This window comes from Corvus kubaryi, unplaced genomic scaffold (assembly GCF_017639235.1).
Source record: "Corvus kubaryi isolate FWS band 111438036 unplaced genomic scaffold, C.kubaryi_AGA036_p1.0 37387, whole genome shotgun sequence".
Classification (NCBI taxonomy): Eukaryota; Metazoa; Chordata; class Aves; order Passeriformes; family Corvidae; genus Corvus; species Corvus kubaryi.
Window position 1 is genome coordinate 13128647 of NW_024581129.1, and position 20831 is coordinate 13149477.

A 20831-nucleotide genomic window follows, 5' to 3' on the forward strand; every position below is an offset into this window, starting at 1 on the left:
TCCAAATCCAAACCCCAGCATGAGATTTTCGTGCTGATGGACTGCAGTGGGAAATCTGGGGTGCAAAACCAGGTCACAGAGCCCCAGGCAGGGGGCAGGGATGGGCTGGCCTAGCTGGTTATCTAACTCCAGCCTCTCTCCACATGCTCCCTTCTCCCTTTTCCTGGTCCATCACCTGCCTGCAGCAGGACAGGGCAGCAGGCAGCACCTCAGCTGTCAAAGCATCACCAGGACACCTGGATCCTTCCCAAGGAGGGGTGTTCTGCCTTGGGGAGGTCACTCAAAGAGCTGCCAACATATCCCAAAGTCTTGTGTAACCTCCAGCATCAAAGCAGGGCACCATTTACAAACAATGCAAAAGAGGGTTTATTGAAACCATTCCGGTTAGAGCAAGTCCTGTACAGCACAATTTGCAATAAGTTAAAGAACCAAACCAGTCTCAGTGTTAAAAACCACACGAACACATAACACAGTGATATAGCCATCGCCACCCAGCTGAGTTATTGAATCAAGGCACAAAGTCATTCATTAAATACTGCAAAAAAAAAACGACACAGGAAAATAAGCTGGAAAACAGACTGGTTTTGTTAAGAAGGTGCTGGTTTGGCACTGATGCATTTAATTGAGCTGCCACAGGGAAAACTGTGTTTCCAAAGTGTCCGGAAACATTAGTGGACAACTTAAAGCCAGAAAAGCTCCCCAAAGCTGAAAATCCAGCTCTCCTGAAGGAACATTCAGTGTGCCTATGGGAAGGTCTGGTCTGGGTAGGGATCTGAGGAGGAAGAGTGCAGTGAGAATACGGCCCAAGCACCTTGCCTCCTGCCAGGGGAATCTCAGCAGGAAACAATCCACATCCAACACTCAGGCTGGACTACAGTGCAAGTCTGGGGTCCCCTGCCCTGTGCCCTGCTCCAGCTGGCTGAAGGGCAGCCTCAATCCAGCCCTCAGAGCCTCTTATGGCTGCAACACTGGCACAGGGAGCTGTGGGGCCATCAGGCCTAAGGTGCTGAGCAAAGAGGAAACCCAGGCTGGTGGACACAGCTGGGGAGCCTCCCTGCACTCCTAGACTCCCGTAGGAAACAGCTGGTTAGACAGGCAGAGGGGGAACCCCACCATTTTGAGCCCAGGGTGCTTTGAAGGTTGTGGAGCACTCTCCAGAGTATCCCTGGCTTCCTGCACAGCTGGGACACCCCAGGACTGGCTCCCTTGACTGCCTGGGATAGGGGTCATGGGGCACAGGGAGCTAGGGCACCCTTTAGGCAGCCACTGGCCAGCTGGAAGCAGGAGGTGTCTAGGCAGCTCCCTGTGCTGTCTGCCTGGGAGTGCTGGGGCTGTGGTGTGAGCTGGTGACAGCAGCTGCCCAGTGGCATGTTTGGGCTCAGCAGTGGCAGAAGGGAAGAGCTGATGCCTGATGCTGCACATTCCCATCCTACAGTGTTCCTACACATCCCCCAGTGTCAGACTCAGCAAGGGAGGGAGGCACTGGCCAAACCCTCTCCAGCACGGCAGAGCTTGAGAGAGGTTATTTTTAGGGCTATTTTTGTTTTCAGGACTGAGCAGCTGGTTCAAACTGTTTTCAAGGCTCTGTACCTTGTTTCCACAGCCTGCACTGGCACCCATTAGGACAGGGCAGAGCAAACACCTCATGGTGCTACATGAATCTCCAGGAGAAACATGTCATCTTCACACAGCAACCTGTCCCATCCCCTCAGGATACCAGGCTGGGCAGAGAGAAGAATGCCCAAGGATCCTCACCCAGCATCACTTCCATTCCAAGGGCTGGGAGGCAGCACAGAGCTCCTGCCCACCTCCTGGCAGCAGGGACAGTGCTTGGAGAAGGCTCCTCAGCAGCTGGAAGGCTGAATGAGCAGGGACCTGGCACTGCCACTTGGGTACAGGGCTTCCCAGAGCAGCAATCCCAGCTCCCAGAAAAGGTTCAAGTGCAATTCTACTCCAAAAAAAAAAAAAAGTCCTAGATCCTCTGGCTCCTTTAAGCCAGGAGAGGTACTGCCAGGGACCAGCCAGCCTGGGCTCAGGGTGGATCTCTCACCACCTATAAGCAGACTGAAGGAAGGGAGGAACATTGATGCATCCACCAGGTGGGAGACCAGCTCCCTCTCAGTGTCACCAACACTCTACAGCCTGGCTGGGAAGGAAGCAGCAGAGGACACAGAACAAAGGTAGGCTGGTGACTGCAGAGCAGGACACGTGGGGCTGTTTTTGGGGAAAAGGCCATTTGCTAAGTAGAACGACACTTTAACCTGTGCTCTGCTGGCCCAAGTGACATCAGACACCACAGCCATGGCTGGGGTAACCACACACCCCCCACTGCTACTGAAGCAGGGCCCAAATCCAGGAGAGGGTAATTGCAAATCAACCTGCAGCCAAGCACCTCTCCCCAGCCAGGAGAGCTGACTCAGAAAGGAAATCTTAACACCACACAGTGAACTCCACTTCTCGGACATCCCAGAAATCATCAACTCCGGCATCTCGGGAAGCATGTGCTTTCCTCCAGACACATTCCTGAGTCAGCACAGTTCTGAGGGCACAGAGGGATGGAGGGGAAAGCCCTCCTCCCTGAGCTGACGACACTTCAGTGATGGCCACGCACTGAAGTCCCATCAGCTCTGAGGACGGACGCTCTGGCAGCTGCCCCCACAGCCCGGGTGTCCCTGGACACTGGGGGTGCTTCCCTGCCAGCCATGCTTTGGTTTGCAGATCGAGAAAGGCAGCTTCCCATTGGAATCCAGACTCTGGGCTTGCTGAGAGCACGGCTGCAGAGCAGAGGCAGCCTTTCCCCCTCCCTCGGCAAGCTCACACTCGGCTCTGGAATCGCATCCTGTAGAGGCGGTCCCGGATGTACTGCTCGCTGTCCCCGGCCATGTGGCTCAGCCAGATCACCCTGCTCCCCGAGACATCCTCCTTCAGCTTCCTCTTCATCAGGGACACGGGGCCTGGCCCCTCGCCGGGCTGGGGGCCCCGCAGCAGCACGTAGCAGGCGTGACGGCTCCGCTCGAACAGCACCGCTGCAACACGGAGCACATGGAAACCCAGCCTAAGCCTTCCATGCCTGGACTACCCACCAGACCCAACACCACCCACAGGGACCGGGAGGGACCAGTGTCCTCCTGCAGCTCCTCGCTGGAGGGCTGGAAGGAGAGGACTTACCAGTGAATGCAATTATTTGGTCTGTGCTGTTGCGGAGCTCCAACAGGACATTAGAGTAGGAAGGATGGAAAAGGTAGAGCTTCTGGAGGGGAGCTCTCTCTCTCTGCAACCAACAGGACACTATCAGGACACAGATTCACACGTTACCCCAGACACAACACCAGCACCAGGCTCAGCGATTTCTCACGCTCGACGGGATACACCCAGCCAGACACTTGTCCGTGTCAGCCCAGTTCATCCTGACTGACACCATTAGGACAAGTGCTGGGATTTTGCTTACTGCTCTCCTTCCCACCCTAAGCTTCCTGCAAATAGCTGCCCTGTCTGCTGCAGGCAGGAGACAGATTTTTGCCTCAGGGCTAGCAGAGTGAGCAAGGAAAGCAGAGGAAGCTCAGCTGGTGTTCCAGCAGCCTCAGAGACACAACCTGCCACCAGCGCTGCCTGTCACTGCCCTGAGGGCTGTGCAAGCAGCTGAGCTGTGCACTGAGGCTGCCAGAGGCTTCCTGGGACACAGAGAGGATATTCACGTGGCCACAGAGATCACTGCATGCAATGCTGCCATGGGAGGCTCCCAGGAAACAGCAGCAACTCCAGAGGTACCAGGCCAGAAGCCTCCCACCTCACCTACAGTGCCACACCAAGGCAGGGCAGTGACTTTGCTCACAGAGCCACCAAGTTCCTTTTCTTTACATAAGCAGGCTGAGGGTGACAAAAGCTGCTGGTGCCACCACCACCTGCAGGGACATGGCTGTGGACACTGACCCCACACCCAGGGCATTAGGCTGCAGTGTCAGTGGCACACACAGAGGGGAATATCAACACTGAGAACAGGGTAACTCCACCCAATTCTGGCCCAGAGTCTGGAGAAGTGCAGCCCTCAGCAGCACCACTCACTGTCTCATTGCCTGGCTCTTGGTAGTCTCCCCAGATGAGGAAGGCAGAGCGATGATCTGCAGTCGAAAGGGTGGCTGGGCCAGGGCTCCCTGCTCCTGAGTTCAGCTTCAGGTCCCACTGGACTGCTCCAGATCCACTCTCTACAATCATAACCTAGCAGAGAAGAAAGAAAAGGAACTCATGACAAAGGCATCTAACAAGCCATGAGAGAGAAGTCAGGTCAGCTGTCTCTCCCCACACTGTCTATGGGAACAAGTTATCTGACACATGAGAAGATGAGGAAATACTTGAAGCAGAGCATCACAGAGCTCTGAGACCTGGGGTGGGCCACATTAGAGAAAAGTCACAAGATTTGCAGCTACTTCAAGGGGTTCAAAGTTCTGTCATAGAAGTCTCTTGCTGAGAAGAAAATTAAAGTGCCTGAGCCGGCTTCGATAACCTGTTGAAAGAGATCCTTTTGCAGCTTAAAGCTTCCTAAAATCAGCCAGAGGGAACACATCCCACCAACTGTCCTTGACTCAATTCCTGCTTGAGCTGTGACATACAGAGAAATGGGAATTAAAAGGAAGAGATTTCAAACCTTCTTCCTATTGGGTCCAATTTCACTCTCCAGGACAATACCAAGAACATCAGGTTTGTAGTAACCGAGCAGCGGCTCACTGAGGGAGAGAAAGAGCAGCGACGGATCAGAACCCACCCTGATGGCTGGGCATACTTTGCTTTCCCAGTTGCTTCTATCCTCCCACAACTGCCCTGGTAAGAGACTTGACTGCCACAACATTGGATTGGCCTGGTACCACCCCAACTCTGAGCCCAGCCGCATCACAGCAGCCACAGAATGAGGAATCAAAGCTTTGAGCTCCTCCATCCTGAAGCAGCACCCAGCATTTGCTAGCAGAGAAGACAAAACACCGTAAGCAAGATCCAGATATGACCCAGGCAAAAAAAAAATTGCATCTGCTGTTGCTGGGATCTTGGATATGCCACATCTAGCCCACACAGAGAACACTACCTCAAAGCACGGGACACGTTGAGGGTCCACACAGTGTGGAGATCTTTTGTGTTGATCAGCGTAGCCATCTCTGAGTTCACAACCAAGATGTTGTCCTGTGATGGCCCAGGAACTTTTGCCAGGTAGCGGAAGTCTCCAAATCTGAACAAGGAAAGAGAAATGATCAAGTTTTTTAGACCATGGGGTGCTTTTACTGTGAGGTTTGGAGTTTTTTCCCTGCACAGTAAATGCAAATAGGAAACCCCAACGTGCTTTGCTTGCTTCCTGTGAACCCCTGATGAAGCCATTAACACCAACCCTCTTCCTGAGCTTTGGATGTGCTCCTAGTCCAAAAGCCACATAGCCAGGAGAGAACAAAGCCCCAACAGGCCAACCTGTCAGGAACACCAGCACCCTCCACTCCACCAGCCACCAGGAGAGACATAACCTCATACCTGAGAAGGGACAAGCGGTGCGTGGTGTGGTCAATGTTCTTCTCCCACTGAGGATCCTGCTGGAGGCCGGGAAGTTTAATTTCCATCCCAACTGCTGCACTGCACAGATCTTTCAGGGAATATGCATAGAGAGAGTTCTCTGTGCAAAAATTTAAAAAAAAAAGCAAGAACGAGAGAGATAAGTTATCCTGCCCTGGCTCTGAACTCTATGATTTTCCAGATCTGTCAGATCAACTGTATTTTTAGGGCTTGCATCATAGAGTTGTAGTGGTATTTTGAGACTCAAGCCTGCTATTGAATGCTTTTAACGTTTTATCTGTTCATAATCCAAGTGTTCCACAGTAATCATTTGCTATAAATGACTGCCTAATCCTTACATGCTTGACATTTGTTAAATAAAACCACTACAGTACATAACAAACCGCAGTTTAAGCAGAAGGCCCCCCCTTCTCTTGGCCCTGAACAGCTCTTTGACTAGGTGAAAGCTCCATACAGCTTGTAAGAATGCAAAACACACTTTCAGATGATGTTTATTAATCCTGATCTCAGTTACAATCACTCTTTCAGACTGATTCCCAAGCAGAGCTGTACCTGTGTAGAAAAGGAAGTAGGAGGAGGAGCGCAGGTCCAGCCTGATGTAGCGAGCGTTGCCATCCACGGTCAGGCTGCCAGTGGAGCCAATCTGTTGGCCAGTTTTTCCTGAATGGATGAAGGTCTTAACCTATGCAGGGAAGGGATTGAAGACAAAAACCAACAAGGTTAAAGCTGGTACAGAACAGCAACTGAATGGGAGCAGGATAGGCTTGGATGGGAAGTCTCTCCCTGGTTTTGGAAGAGTGGGCATGAGTTCGGTGACCCCTTTGCTGTGAGTTCTTCTAGAAGTCTGAAAGCCACTTCCAGCATAGCCACCTGCTCTGAGAATTTGCTACCTCTGTCCCCCACCTTCCTTACAGACTGGGACTGTGGAAGAGCAGCCTCAGCTCTGTAAGGACAGCAAAGATCCATTCAAGCCTAAAATGGAGATGACCTTAAGGCAGGAACAATGCAGCATATGGACATGGGAAACTTGGCTTCACATGGCAGCTCTACTAAATGTTTTAAGTGCCCTAATCTACTCCTCCTTCGGCTTACGTGAGTCCAAGAAGATAAAAGAGCTGATAGATTTCTTTCTATTCTTTGTGCAGGGTAATAAAATCCACTAAAAACATTTCATCCAGGAGAATAAAGGTTAAAGCCAGGACCAGATTTAAGTGTCTGAGCAACAGTCAAGAGTCTGGGGAGAGCAATGGACTTCAGCGACAAGTGAAACATCTGACCAAGAGAAACAGCATCCATCAGAAATGCTGAGTCAGGCAGGAACCCTTCCCTCTACCTTGAGAGGGAGGGACTGGGAAAGAGAAGGAAATCTGCTGCTCCCAAAGCGAATCTGGAGAGTCTGACAGGTGAATAAGGGATTGAGTTTGCTGGGGAGAATGAGAACACAACTGGAGAGGGAGAGCAACACATGCACCAGCTGTTGCCAGCCTCCCGCACTGGGAGGAGACACACACCAGCTCTGGTAGATCAGCTGCACCTTTGCTGGCAAGCACAGCTCCAGTGGCTGCCCCAGGACAGTGACAGCCAGAGGTATTTATACAGGGAGTGAGAAAACACAACACCTTCCTCACTGCACTGCCAACCCCTCTGTGTCACCACAGGAGGTGGATCCCGAAATCCGGCGCGTTTTCCGGGATGTGTTTGTGCCGAAGCTTGCAGCAGGCAGGGGTCAATGGGACTCTCTGGAAAAGCTGCCACCTAATCCCCTGCACACAGACCCTTCCACAGACTGCTCACAGCTCTGTCCTTTCAAGTTCAGCCCTCGATAGCAACAAAGCTCCTCTACTTGAGTGCTGAATCTCCCTTCTGACCAGCCCTTTCCAAGCTGCAGAGCTCCACTCCAGCTCCTACATTTGCGTGATTTCTCAAAAGAGAACATACTTTTCCTTAAGTTGGCAGAGTGCTTGCCAAATCCAGAGGGAGGAAGGGATTTCATACCAAGATAGCAAGAGAGCTTAAATGGAAAACAGATCAAAAGGCAGTCTTGAAGAACAGAGGCTACATTCAAACATTTCTTGGCCGCCTAAGTTTAAAAAAACTAAAGACTTGAGATAACTGGGATAGCAAAAGCAAGGAGGAAAGAAAACAGAGAGAACTGTAGGAGGTGGAGAAAACAGAATTTCTGATGACTCTGCCAACAACAATGCCTTGGACAGGAAAACTCTCTTTTCTTAGGGAGGACATTGGCCAAGAAGGCCAGTGGAACCTGGCTTGTACCAGCCGTAGTGTGGCCAGCAGGGCCAAGGAAGTGCTTCTGCCTTTGTACTGGGCATTGGTGAGGCCAATGCACTCGAGAGTGCATTGAGTGCTGTGTCCAGTTCTGGGCCCCTCAATTCCAAAAGGACACCGAGGTACTGAAGCAGGTCCAGGGAAGGAAAGAGAGCTGGGGAAGGGTCTGGAGTACATGTTCTGTGAGGTGGAACTGGGAGGTGGACCTGGGAGGCTCAGCCTGGAGAAAAGGAGGCTCAGGGGAGACCTTCTCACTCTCCGCAACTCCCTGACAGGAGGGTGGAGCCAGGTGGGAGTCAGGCTCTGCTCCCAGGGAAAAAGGGACAGGACAAGGGGAAATGGCCTTAAGCTCTGCCAGGGGAAGGTCAGGTAGGACATCAGGAGGAATTTCTTCAGAAAGGGTTGCTAAACAGTGGAAGGGGCTGCCCAGGGAGGTGGTGGAGTCACCACTGTGGGAGGTGCTCAAGGAAAGCCTGGACGTGACACTCAGTGCTCTGGGCTGGGTGACAAGGTGGGGAAGGGTCCCAGGTTGGACTCTATGATCTCAGAGGTCTTTTCCAACCATAATGATTCCATGGCTCTGGTATGAGGACATGGGGCTCCCACTGCTCCCAGCAGACCCACAGGGAGCTGTAACTTGCGTGCTTTGAACAGGACAGACTGGGCATGCAGACAGTGCTGTGCCACCCCATCATGGATGTAGATGTTTTAGCAGAAAAACTGCTCTAGCTACATGACTTTTCCCCTCTCAGAAATGGGAAATGCAGTATGTGGAGGGAGATAATACAACCAGCAGCTGTTTCACTAAATGGACTCAGATCAGAATTAACCAGCACTGTGACACTGGGAAGAGCAGTGCAAAGCAGACCACAGGCAGAGAGAGGGAAGGGATCAGAAAAGGGCAGTGCTGGTACTAAAGCACTGACTGTCAGCTGTGCTTTGATCTAAGAGCCAAAGCTGTCAGGGTTTGTTCACTTCCACTTCTCTAAGCAGAGAAGCAGAAAACTGCAAGCTCATCTTGCCCCGGCTCACTCCCCAGACAGCTCAGGAACATGCAGTGAGGAGAGCACAGGGGGAGGGATTACTGGCCAGCTCTTAGATTTATTTTACTTTTTTAAACCATAAAATACTTGTGCTGATTTGGGAGTATATCTGTGGAGGGTGGGAAAAAACCCACCCCAAACCCACAGAAACCAGAGGCCTCCAGACACTTCCTCTGAGACTACAAGGTGGAAATAAACAGCATTCCTCCCATCCCCTGGGGTTATCAGAGCTTCAGGATGACATACCTGGCCTCCTTTAGTAATAAAGATTATCAGGTCCTGAACTCCATCATTATCCACATCTGGAATCACTGACAAAGGAGTCAGCAAAGTATAATTAGCTCCGAAGTCACCAGATTCCCTCCACAGAACTTCTCCTGGAAAACAATTAGTGGGAAACAGTCACTAAAAGGCATCTTAGGTTGAAAGGTTATTAATGCTCCTGTTCCAGCCCATCAGCACCACAAACCAGCCACATTTATGCTCATCATGAGGTACTTCCTTGCCTTTCTGCATTCCCAATGAATCCCAGTATCCACAATTTCATCTCACACTGGAAAGCAATCCTAGCTGTCTGCAGGAACACACCCAAACACCCTGGCACAAAGAACAGCTTGCTTCCCTCGTGCCTTTGGTTAACAAGCTTCCCAGCACATTCATGGCATGGAGAATCCTTTGTTTTGATCCAAATGCCTGCTGTGTGCACTTAAACCTGCACGGACATTTTGAGACCATAAAGCAGCTGAATTCTGACCAGTGTTGCTGCTGCTCCTGGAAGAACCTTCTTTGCTGCAACCTGCCTCCTGCATATGTTTCCCCACTGACATGACCAGCCACAACTCAGGCCACATCCCACCTCTCCCTTGTTTAAAGAACACACATAGCTCAAACTTGATTGTAAATTGAGGTAACAAAGCTTTGCTTTTTAAAAAACAGGGGGGGGCTGGGGTGGGTTTCTCTTCAACAGCTCCAGAGCAGTTGAGTGGGTCTATCCATCCACTGTCCAAGGCTGTGGGCCACTTTCCAGTCACTGACCAGTGGAATCTGCAGTGGAATCTGGCAGGGAGGACACTGCTGGGGGGTTTTCTTTCTAATGAACACTTTGGTGTCTGATTAGGTGCTCCCAGGGCAAATGTTTACCCTCCCCTTTACCCAGCATCACACACAGCAATTATCATTTCAGGAATGCAAAGTAATCATCTGTTCTTTGTCAGGAAGGCACCTGGACTGAAAGCCAAGGAATTACTACTTGATGCTGTCTGCAATAATTTAAAGCAGGCTGTATTTCTAGTAGGATTGCTCCAAAGTTTTTACTGCAATGCTGAAAAAAACACTTGGATTTGTTACTATGACAACAGATGTGAAGTGAAGAGAGCAGATTTCCTAGTCTCCTTAGGAAATCATGGGAAGACAAAGAATTTTGCCTTCGAAGAAAATAAGCAGGCAGAGGAAGAAGAGAAGTTTTAAATTATCACATTTTAGCTTCAGGACAGTCCAAAGGTACAGGAGTAAGACTAGGCTAAGGAAATTCACTTGTCAGTGCAGAAGGCTCAAATCTTTGGTGGTTAGACAGCAGACATAGATTGGGAGAAAACATCTTATTTTTTTAAAAGAACAGTCTGAGTTAAGCGAAACAGGTGACACTGAGCTGGATTCAACACCAAGCACTTAAGAATCCTTCCATGCCCTAACCCAGCCCACAGAGAGCACAGGCTGTGAAAGCAGCCCCCTCGTGCTCCATCAACAGGAGATGGGACTGTCCTGTCTGACATCTGCAGTGCCACGGTGCTTCCTCAGAGCCCAGGGTCACGGCACAAGGACAGCAAGAGGAGCCAAGATGGAAATTAGGCAAGTGCCTAGACTGCAAATCTAACCTGGGTGAAACGGTTGGATTTTTTTGGTCTGGAAGGAATAATAAAATCAGAACTCAGAGGACTGAGTTCAGCTCTCACTTCAAGCAGCCACAGGGGACACAGAGACTTTTGTCCCTGTCAGCGTTCTCCAGGCTGGAGTTCTGATTTATTTACTTAGTGATTTCTCACACAGAAGCAGTTCCATACATCTGATCATCGTGGTGCCCTTTCTGCCATATCCCTCAGGAGACCAGAACCACCCACAGGCCTCACAGTTCAGGCCGCTGGAGGATCAGGTGAAGAGAGAAGGTGTAACAAAACCCTTACTCCTGTCCTCTTCCTTGAGACACTGCTTCGGGCTATGGCAGAGATGGAATAATACACAGCCACACAGACTTTTACTTTGACCTGGAACAGTTAATCTTAAGCTCTTATGTGTCCCAGTTTGCTGGTAAGATAAACATGCAGGAATGTTAGATGTCCCACACAAACAGGAGCATGCACTCCTACACTTCCCTTCTTGCCCACTCAGGTCACTTTTTGTGGCAACGAAGAAAGCAGGACTTAACACAACTTTGACTGATAAAAAACCACTAACTTTATCAGCATTTAAAGATCAAAACCACATCAGACACTTTCAGATGATAATCTGCCTATCTCTCCTTCAATCTTCCTACAGGCAGGGGCTAGACAGCCTGAGAGCCCTGGAATCTCACCAAATCCTCCACGATGATGAATCATTAACAGCTAAAGATTGTGCTGGCTACTGTTTTTAGCACACTGTGATGTAAGTTAGACTTTGCCTCTTTGAATACATTTAGCCTATTTAAATACATTTTATTCTGCTCTGCCCTCCTAACCCCCAGTCAACTACGCTCAGAAACCATTTTTAACCTACTTAATAGCAAGAAAGCATCAAATACACAAAATCCTGGGTTAGTCACTTTTCTATCCGAAGCATTTTTTCCTCTCTTGCTTTGAAGTTATCTATGGAATGTTTTATTTGCCATACTGCTGTGACCTGTAGCTTAGCCTGGCTCCTTCTCTCTACACTTGCCTTTATGGCTGTCTTTAGTTACACATCTTTGGCTCCACAGCCAACTTTCTACACTTTGACCTGAAACTGACTTCATTAATAGTCTAAAAATACCCTTTGCTAAAGCCTACACATGAGGGAAAACGGTGCTATCTCTGTTGGTACAGAAACTTTCTAGCTCTGTGTGTATCTACACTTCCATCTACACTGGAAATTAAAAGCTACACCAGATTTTCCTCAGATTCCTTAGAGCTGTACCTCTTGCTATTTCTTTTTTCCAGTTTTTGGAAAACAGGGTGTGAGGGGTTCAATACCAGATACAGAGGATGGGATCCTAGGGAGAACATGTATTGTTTAGACCTCTGGAAACAGTGACCTCCAAAATGGAAATGTATTTTAGGCTTCACCAGCAAGGAAGGTTCAAGGTGCAGCAGATGGTCACTGCTCCTAAAGTAGTACAGGCACTCCTTACCCCCACCCACATTAGGCAAGATGATGATGATGAATTTCTCCACCTCTAAGTTTAGAAAGGAAGAAACCTTTCCAGAGGAACCAGGAAGAATCGTAGACTACTGTAACAGACTGGCAAGCACTTCTCCAAAGTGCTCTCCTTGATGACTTTAAAATCATAAATTCCTAGAACTCCCCCTCCTCTTGCCACGGCAGGCGCTCCTGGCACACACACATGAGTAACTGGGAAATGTTGCAGGTGCAGGTTTGTGTCTAACCCCGGAGAGTATAAAGTAACATTCACAGCTAGTGACTGCTCCTCCTGTTTCAAAAGCTGTTGGAACACTGGTCTTATGAAACAGTGGCTGGCACAAACCCCCACCAGAGCCCAGCCTTTGGAACAGCGAGGCTGAGAGCACGTGCTCCTCAACGCCCAGCGAGCGGCTCTGGCAAGGTTTCCAAGATAATAAATACACAGTGCCCATTGTTCATGTACCAGCCAGTCATGTCACACTGCCATTCCCCCTGGAGGCCACCAGGTGAGGAATGCAAGTGGCCTGTCCCCTGTGTGGCAGCAGGGCTCCGCTGGCACTCACCTGTCTGCAGGTCGATTGCTATAAGGGACAGCGGCTTCCCCACCACGAGGCAGCCCGGCGCCTCTGCCGTGCCCAGCTGCTGGATGCCACACTGCAGCCACTGCACGTCCTCAGCAACAGGGCTCTCCCAGAGCACGCTGCCATGCGTGCCGGACACGGCAGCAACGAAGGCACAGGGAGATGGCAGCCCTGGGGAGAAGAGATATCAGAGGGAGCTGCCCCTGCACCAACCTTTGCTGCCCTGCACCACCCAAGAGCTGGGACTCACCCAGCTCCTCTCCCCACCCAGTTTTCTCTCCCAGTCACTAACTGGAACTAAAAGAGAAAGGACAGCCCTCTCTAGGAGGCGTTTCTGAAGCAGGTACCTTCATCCAGACAGGACCTGTTGAAGCTGCTGCTGCCGTTGCTGGATTTGAAAGCAAAGAGCACATCTTGTACTTTGTCTTCATTCACATCTTCTATAGCCAGGAACTGGTAGGGCACTGCAAGAGAACACAAGCCAGGCTCTGGTGAGGATTTTCTTAGCGCACAGCAGACAAAGTTGCAGCAAAACACAAATTCCTAGGGACCTACTCACTGCCTCCATCCTGGACAGTGTAACATCAGGACAAATTGGCTTTTGTATTAAAAAAAGCCATGTACACAAGTACCAAGGACAGGATGTTAGTGCCAAAGGATTTTTAAAATTTGCTATCACCCAGAGGATTTGTCTCTTTTAAGAGCCAAGCAGCCAGAATTTGAACTATGCTGAACAAAGAACAACTCTGGTCTTGGTGTGGGGTTGCTATTCTCAAAGTATAAAGAAGCCCCACCCAAGCCCCACAAAACCCAGATACTCCGTCTTTCTATCAGCTAAAAGCAGCTTTCTTGAGCTCAGAGTAGCAGAACCTGGGATGTCTGCAGAACCTGGGATGTCTGCAGCACCACATGCAGCTCAGTCCCTGCTGTGAGCACCATCTCTGCATTTACAGCACATGCAGCACAACCCATTGCACACAAGATTAAAGAAAAGCTCTCCCAGAAGCAACTGCCAAGCCACTGGGGAGCAGGACCCAGGCTAAAGAGCCAACTAAAGCAACCAGAATAAAAATAGCTATAGTAACTATAGAACAATTTATTAAAAAAACAAGATGGAATTATTCTTCTCCCCTTCCTGTTGGCCATGTGGAAAAGGGAGAAAGTCAAAGTGACAGAGGAAAAAATGCCTAATTGCCTCCAACCTCAGCTCGAACTTCAAGGGAACATTTTACAGAGCAAACTTCAACAGAGATTTATTCCCAGATACTCTTCCTCATTTTTTTTTGTGAATGAGGCCAGCTTGCTACCTTGTTAGCACTTCAGAGCAGCATCTAATTTCTCCACTAGATCCTGTAAACACCTCCTGGAAGGCCACTCCAATTATGATGGGCCATTGCTTATCCAGGTCAGGTATTCATAGCTCTGGCTCCCAAGGGCTGCATCCCTGCAGGTCTGGCTCCACGCTGTGCTTAGGTAGAGGCCCACAACCCAAACCCATGGCACAGAAAGGAAAAGGACTCTTGGCAAGTATTCATACTGCTGCAGCAAGCTCACCTGCATCGTTGTAGTATCGGAACCATGTTCTTTCTGAAACTGGCCTCTCTGGGCAGGGAATGATAAAGGAGAAAGCAAACACAATGATCAGGCAGAGGAACAGGGAGATGAAGAAGGCGGCAGTGCGCCACCGGGACAGCCGGGACAGCCCCGAGGACTTGACAATCCTTCTCTCCACGAAGTTTTCATGGTTCTCCTGAGCTTTTACATCCTCAGTCTTCAGAGGGTGGATCTCAGCTTCCGAGTCCTTGTTATCCATCACAGCTCATTCATCGGTATTCAGACACCCTTCTCCCCCTTCACTGCAGCAATGGAAAGAGAAGTTAAAATACATTTTGAAATATATTTTAAAAACGCCAATTAAAATAATCTGTTACTACCTGATATTCACACTGGAAACATTTAATGGGAGGTGAACAAACCAGTGTACTGTCACAGAGCTGGATACAACACACTGCTGGTGCCAGAGGTCTCCCACACAGAGCAATGGGGAGAGTCCGTGGAACGCAGGAACAACACCAATTCTTCTCCAGAGGAGGAAATAAACTCTGCTAGAGCTGGACAAAGAAAGCTACAGACCCCACGCAGAAAGGACTGACTGGTCTGCAGCTCTCCCTCAAGAAAAACACCCCAAAAGCTCCTTTTGGCTGCAAAGACTTATTGCCACCTCCTGTGTGCGTCAGCCTGACTCCCAGCTGGAGAGGTGAAAGGAAACACTTGTGACCTTTATATCCCAACATAAGGCTGCTCCCTACTGTAATGTGCACTTGAGCTTCCCCAGGAGAGAGAGAAACAAACACCAGCATATTCTGTAGAGGAGCAAACCAAAGCTATTCAACACCCTCTTAGATGAGAAACCACGGGGTAAGTTCAGCAACCCAGCCCTGCAGAAGGCAAGAGAGTGATGACTTCCATCCCTGGAGAAAAAACAAGGCAGGAGTTGAGACTAAAATCAGGCAAATTTGATTTCATCAGACTGGAAGAGCTAACAACTGCTATTTTAGTTTCTCCTGCTATAAATCATAACCTTGAGCTACAACTACAATAAACAGAGGGGTTCTGTGCTAATTTGCTATGAAAAGGGGGGGGAAAGAGCCCTAGTCAGTCAGAGGATCCTGTAACTCATTACCCGCAACAATAAAAATCCATGTTTTATACAGATTCTCTGATAGTGCTTCTTTAAAAAAAATACCACAAGGGAAGAAATAAAGAATAACACATTCCAGTAGGCTTGGAAAAAGCTGCTTGACAATGTTATGAAAAGTTATATCAGAGCAAATAACCACGACAACCAAGCCAATTTTCCATGACGGTGCCCCAGCAGCCACGTGTCTGGATTGTCCACTGGAGCCATTTACTTCCCCAGCAATAAACAGCTTAAAGTCAGCACCAACACAGTGCAGAGAGCCTGGGACTTCAACAGCAACAGGGCTTGCTGTGTCTCACGTTTCTACCCAAGCTCATTTACAGGCTCAGTGAAACACGAGATGAGTCACAGCCCTCCTTCAGGCAGCTGTGGCTCCCCAGGATGTCCCTATCCCACTGCAGAGGCCTCTTCTCTTCTGGGTACAAATCACAGGGCGACAGCTCCATGGCAAGGCAACCCTGAGGCACAGGATCAGCAGGTCAGCCTGGCACTGTCAACCCTTTAACCTCGAAGCCTGCTGGATGCAGAAGCTCTCCAACCCGAGCACTCTGGCATTTCTTCTACATCAAGTACAGGATCTCACTCCAGATAATTTAATTCAACCTGCACAATACCATGCAAATGAATCAATAATGCAGAAGTTGAATCTTATTCCCAAGATCTTACTCCAAGGATTTCACCTGCCCTTCTCATCAGCCTGCCAGCCACGCCAGGGACACCTTCATGGGACCAGCTGTTCCCTGACTGATTGCAGGCACCTAACGGGTAGGAAGGCTCCAGATGGAAAGGGGAACAACGGATCAAGTGGTGCTTTCAGCCTCTGCCCCGAGCTGAGCATTGCTCTTTTACTGCACCAGGCCTCGAGCAGGTTCAAGGTACAAGGCTTCAGGCACAGCCTGAGCAAATGATTTACTGGCGTGGAGCAGCCATGGCCGCAGCGATGGGGACAGAGGCAGGAGTGAGTTACGTGACCTCCCCTGTGCTGGGGCAGGTGGCTCGTGTGTCTCTGGCGTGCCCATCTCCAGCAGCATGGAGAGAGCTCTCCAGCAGAGCCCTCCACAGCCTCCCAGTACAGAGCTGGGAAAGATCCAGGGCACAGACAACTGCTTCCAGCACCTATGAGACTTCCCAAAAGGAGCCAAACCCAGGCTTCTCCCCTCTCTGTCCAAAAGGGACACCACTTAACACAGCACTGATGGCATATTTTTATGACTCACTATAAATCTCACCACTGTCATCTAGACTGGGATGAGAACAATAAAAAAGCAGTAATTATCCTGACAACCCCAGTAATTCCCCTCTTTTTTGCAGCGATGACCCTATGGAGCCACCAAGTACAAAGAGCCCTCAATGCCTTTAAAGCAATTCTCTCTCTTTTCTTTCAGGGTTTGAATAATGCCCTTTGCACCCCTGCCAGAGCAGAGGCGGTGCCAGAACAAGGACCATGAAGGTCAATGGTAAAGATTCAAACAATGCAGGAAATCCCAGCGCCCGCTGCTGCCAAAGTACATGCTGGCAGCACGTGGAATGGCCTGAGCTCAGAACAACAAAGAGGGCTGGTAATCAGTTTAATTGAAGACAAGCAGAAAATGATAGGGTGAGATGGTTTTACTGTCCTCTAGCAGCCAACATCTTGTCTCCTGCTGGAAGAGGACACAAAGTAATTCAGCTGGGAAGTTTAACGCATCCAGGCACCTTTCAAGGGAACAGGCAGTGACAGGATCCTGCATTGCTGCAGTGCAACACACACTACATGCAGCATATCTGGGGACGGGAGAAAGCATGGGAGAAAGACCCTGTAGAATGAGAAATAATTAGAAAGCACATGTGATAGACCCAAACTGATCCCACGCAGGCCAGGGAGTGTTGGCAGCACAGCCAGGATCTGCATCTCAGACAGGGTTCCAGAGCTCCCCAAGCTTTAAAGCTCCATCCCAGCCATGGGATGAACTGGGAGCAGTCCCCAGCCCAAGCTGAGAGGGAAAGAACACCCTTTCCTGTACCACAGTAACAACAGGTACAGGACAAACACAGCTTTACTCACCTTCATGGGGGACTCACTGTCCTGTTTCCTGAAGCCACAGTGCAGATTTACGGATCTGATCTGCCTCAAACCAGTGACACTTGCACAGCTAAACCCAAGGGACAAACCCTCAGCAGCAGTCAGACAGAACTGCCTGACAAGCACAGAGAACCACAGACAGTCAGGTGGATGAAGACTGGTGACAGAAACCATTTAAGGATCTGTGCATTGGAAAGGCTTAACTCATTTTCCACCCGTAAAACACCAAACCATAGCATCTGGAATGTCACCAGGCACCAGTTCTTCCTGGAAAATTTCTAGCAATATACTGTAACTTAGATTTGATGTTCAACATGTTTTTATCTTTCACAGAATGACAAAACCAGGTTCTGACTGGACATTTTAGGAACACAAACACAGCATTTGGCTGGTTTGGCTCTGTTCAGTTGGTTAGTTTAAGCACCTCAGGGGTTTCCTTCCTGTCAGCCAGAAATTGTTGAAGCCCCAAGCTGCAATCAATAAAGACAGAACAGCCTTGTTTTGCTCTGAAAAGGATACAACATTCCCATCACAGCTATTTTCCATGAGCAGACTGCTGGGTTTTGATCCCATGCACAGTGCGACACTGCAGCAAACTCACTGGGCATCAAATCATGCTGTGACATTCAGTCTTGGGTCATTTGTTCCTTTTTCTGCAGTCCCACTTACATCAGGACAAGAAGAAGTAACATGTAAGATTTCCCAAAATGAGGTTTTTTTGTCCCAAAGACACTCAGGCTGCATGCTGCATACAAGCTTATCACTTTGCTGGGTCATCTGCAGCTCACAGCTCTTTCCTGACATCGGGTCACAGCCAAGGGCTGGCCAGGGACACTGACCCGAGGAGACCATCCCTGTCTGACACTGGGGCACCTCTGCTCCTGGCATGTCCCTAAGGCCTTTGTAAGGACACCGTTTGTAATCCAAACCCCACCAAAGAGACTGGTGTGGCCCTGGCACAGGTTTTCCAGAGAATCTGTGGCTGCCCCATCCCTGGAAGTGTCTGAGGCCAGGTTGGACAGGGCTTGGAGCAACCTGGGATAATGGAAGGTGTCCCTGCCCATGGCAGGGGGTAGAACAAGATGAGCCTTAAGGTCCCTTCCAATCCCTTTGGGATTCTCCTGCTGGAGCTGTCCTCAGGTTCTTCTGAAATGACATTTAACCCTCCAGTGCAGACACAGCATCTGCCACAGAGCACTCACAGCAAGGGAATTAGAAACTCCTCCAGAGCACAACCACCTTGCAATGTGATACATCTGTCATTTGTAGGAGAAAACTCTTATCCAGGGCAGTTTTCACTACAGACAGGAGTTCTAATACAGAAACTCGAACTGTTTAGAGAAGAGCAAAACAAAACCCAGTATTATTTTCATGAGAGCAATGGGAAGATCAAAACTCTTAGACGAAGAACAGCATTAAAGCTGGGTGGAACTGATTACAGGTCAGGCCAGTAATAATAACTAAGCTGCAGAAGCACCAGTCATTATCATCCCACAGCTTACAAGCTCCACTGCATCCAAGCCACTCACCCTCACCAACTGTCACAGATCCTTTGTGCCAACTCCAAGGGTAGAGATCAGTGGGGTGTTTGAACCTCCCACATCAGAGACACCCCCACCTCGGACTGAGACATCTCCACCTCACCCACAGGGCTCCCCTCTTGCCTCAGAAGTACAGTGACATCCCTCACTGCCAGAGACTGAGCGCACAAGGGACTCTGGAGAGATCTCCATGCATGGAAACCCCCTGGAAAAGGCTGTGGTCATTTCATAAGGGTTTATTAAGAAGACAAAAGCAAGTACATTTTTTAGGTGGGGCACTCACTCACAGATCACAAATTCCATGCTGCCTCCTGCACAGCCTAGAGAGATTTATGGCAGCATGAAACTGCTGTTTCAAGGACTGTTCAAAGGCCAGGTTGGATGGGGCTTGGAGCAACCTGGTCTAGTAGAATGTGTCCCTGCCCATGGGGCAAGATAATCTTTATGGTCCCTTCCAACCAAAACCATTCCATTAGTCTATGAAAAAATGGCCTTCCTCCATATGCTGTTGTCCTTCACAGCCACCTTCAAGAGAAACCTCTTTTCTCCTCCCAGAAGATGGATTTTTCTTTGCATCTCTTACACACACACACACAGAGCAAAGCTCCCTCACAGGCCACTCCATACACCAGACATCCAGCCCTGAGGAGCCTCTCAGCTCCACAGGCAGCCCAATCCTGCCCTGGTACCGGGAAGGGCTGGCTCCAGTCCCTCCCTGCAGGTCAGGCTGCCCCTCTTGCTCCCAGCAGTTACGCAAGATGTTTTTGCCTTACAAAATAAGGAGAAGAGACTGGAAATGAGGTCGGAGTTGAACACATTGAAGTATTTTTCTTTCGGCAGGAAGCCCTCTAATTCATGCCCGCAAATCAGGCTTGTGGGCTGCCGAGGGAAAGAGAAACAGGACTTTAACCTTCTCCGGGAATAGCGCTGAGGCTCTGGGTGTGCTGAGCTCTGCAGAGGTGAAGGGCTTTCTTTGACTGAAGCACAGACCCGCAGTCCCAGGTGCTACGTAAGCAATTCCCCAGGCCCCCTGGCAGCTGCCAGCCTCGGGATAAAGGACCTCGGATCAAAGGGAGCAACCTGGTCTTTAGAGAAAATGATTAAATTCTTTCCCAGGCTTCTCGCTGTGCTTTGGGACCACTTCTTGAGCTGCTCAAGGCGGCCAGCAAACCCCTCCGGGTCAGCGGAGAACGCCCCGGGGCTGGGCTCGAAGCTGACAGCCGCGGCCTCTCACCAGCCCGGCCATCGCCGAGACAGCCCGTGAGCGACCCCGGCCCCGCGGCTGCACCGACCCCAGCGCTGCCGCTGCCAGCTCCAAGCTCCCGGCGCCGGCGGCAGCGAGCGGGCAGCGGGGACGCTTCGGGAGCCGGCTCCCTTCCCCGAACGCCCCCTCACAGCGCGGAGGCGCGCCCCGCGGACAAGGCCGTATTCTCGGGGCGCACCCACGGAGGTGTCAGGAGCCCGCCTTGCGCCGGGAGCGGCCCAGGGCCCCCCTCCGCCCTGCCCGGGTTCCCCCCGTGGCCCCGGCCCGGCCCCCGCCCGCCCCGCTCCGCACTCACCCCGCGCCGCCGCCGCCGCCGTCACTTCCGCCTCCGTCCCCCGCCGCCGCCCGGCGGAAGCGGCGTCATGACGCACGGAGCGCCGCCGCCCGGTGCGGCGGGGCCCAGCCCGCTCCGGCCCGTCCGGTTGCGGCGGCGG

At 50.5% G+C, this 20831-nt stretch overlaps 1 protein-coding gene across 4 annotated transcripts; it reads right to left on the bottom strand.

The window, feature by feature from the left end:
• Nucleotides 1-342: 342 nt before the first annotated feature.
• On the bottom strand, nt 343-20730 carry FAM234A (family with sequence similarity 234 member A). Of its 4 annotated transcripts, none has more exons than XM_042037762.1 (12): nt 20693-20730; nt 14384-14685; nt 13177-13293; nt 12812-13000; nt 9123-9253; nt 6100-6229; nt 5509-5647; nt 5075-5215; nt 4643-4721; nt 4063-4215; nt 3169-3271; nt 343-3026 (listed from the first exon to the last, which is right to left on the bottom strand). In XM_042037762.1, the coding sequence occupies exons 2-12, from the start codon at nt 14640-14642 to the stop codon at nt 2815-2817; spliced, it is 1653 nt and encodes a 550-aa protein (XP_041893696.1). In that variant the 5' UTR covers nt 14643-14685; nt 20693-20730; the 3' UTR covers nt 343-2814. The 4 variants fall into 4 exon arrangements, with proteins under 4 accessions (XP_041893696.1, XP_041893698.1, XP_041893697.1 ...); XM_042037764.1 differs by lacking the exon at nt 20693-20730 and adding an exon at nt 15225-18591; XM_042037763.1 differs by lacking the exon at nt 20693-20730 and adding an exon at nt 14775-18591.
• Nucleotides 20731-20831: the final 101 nt, after the last annotated feature.

What these genes read in the sequence shown, in the direction of transcription:
- FAM234A (XM_042037762.1), bottom strand. Translation starts at nt 14,642, where the DNA reads ATGGATAACAAGGACTCGGAAGCTGAGATCCACCCTCTGAAGACTGAG. An exon ending in CTACTTCCTTTTCTACACAG is followed by an intron (nt 5,648 to 6,099) that starts GTACAGCTCTGC and finishes ATTTTTGCACAG; the next exon opens with AGAACTCTCTCTATGCATAT. An exon ending in CACCGCTTGTCCCTTCTCAG is followed by an intron (nt 5,216 to 5,508) that starts GTATGAGGTTAT and finishes TTCCTTGTTCAG; the next exon opens with ATTTGGAGACTTCCGCTACC.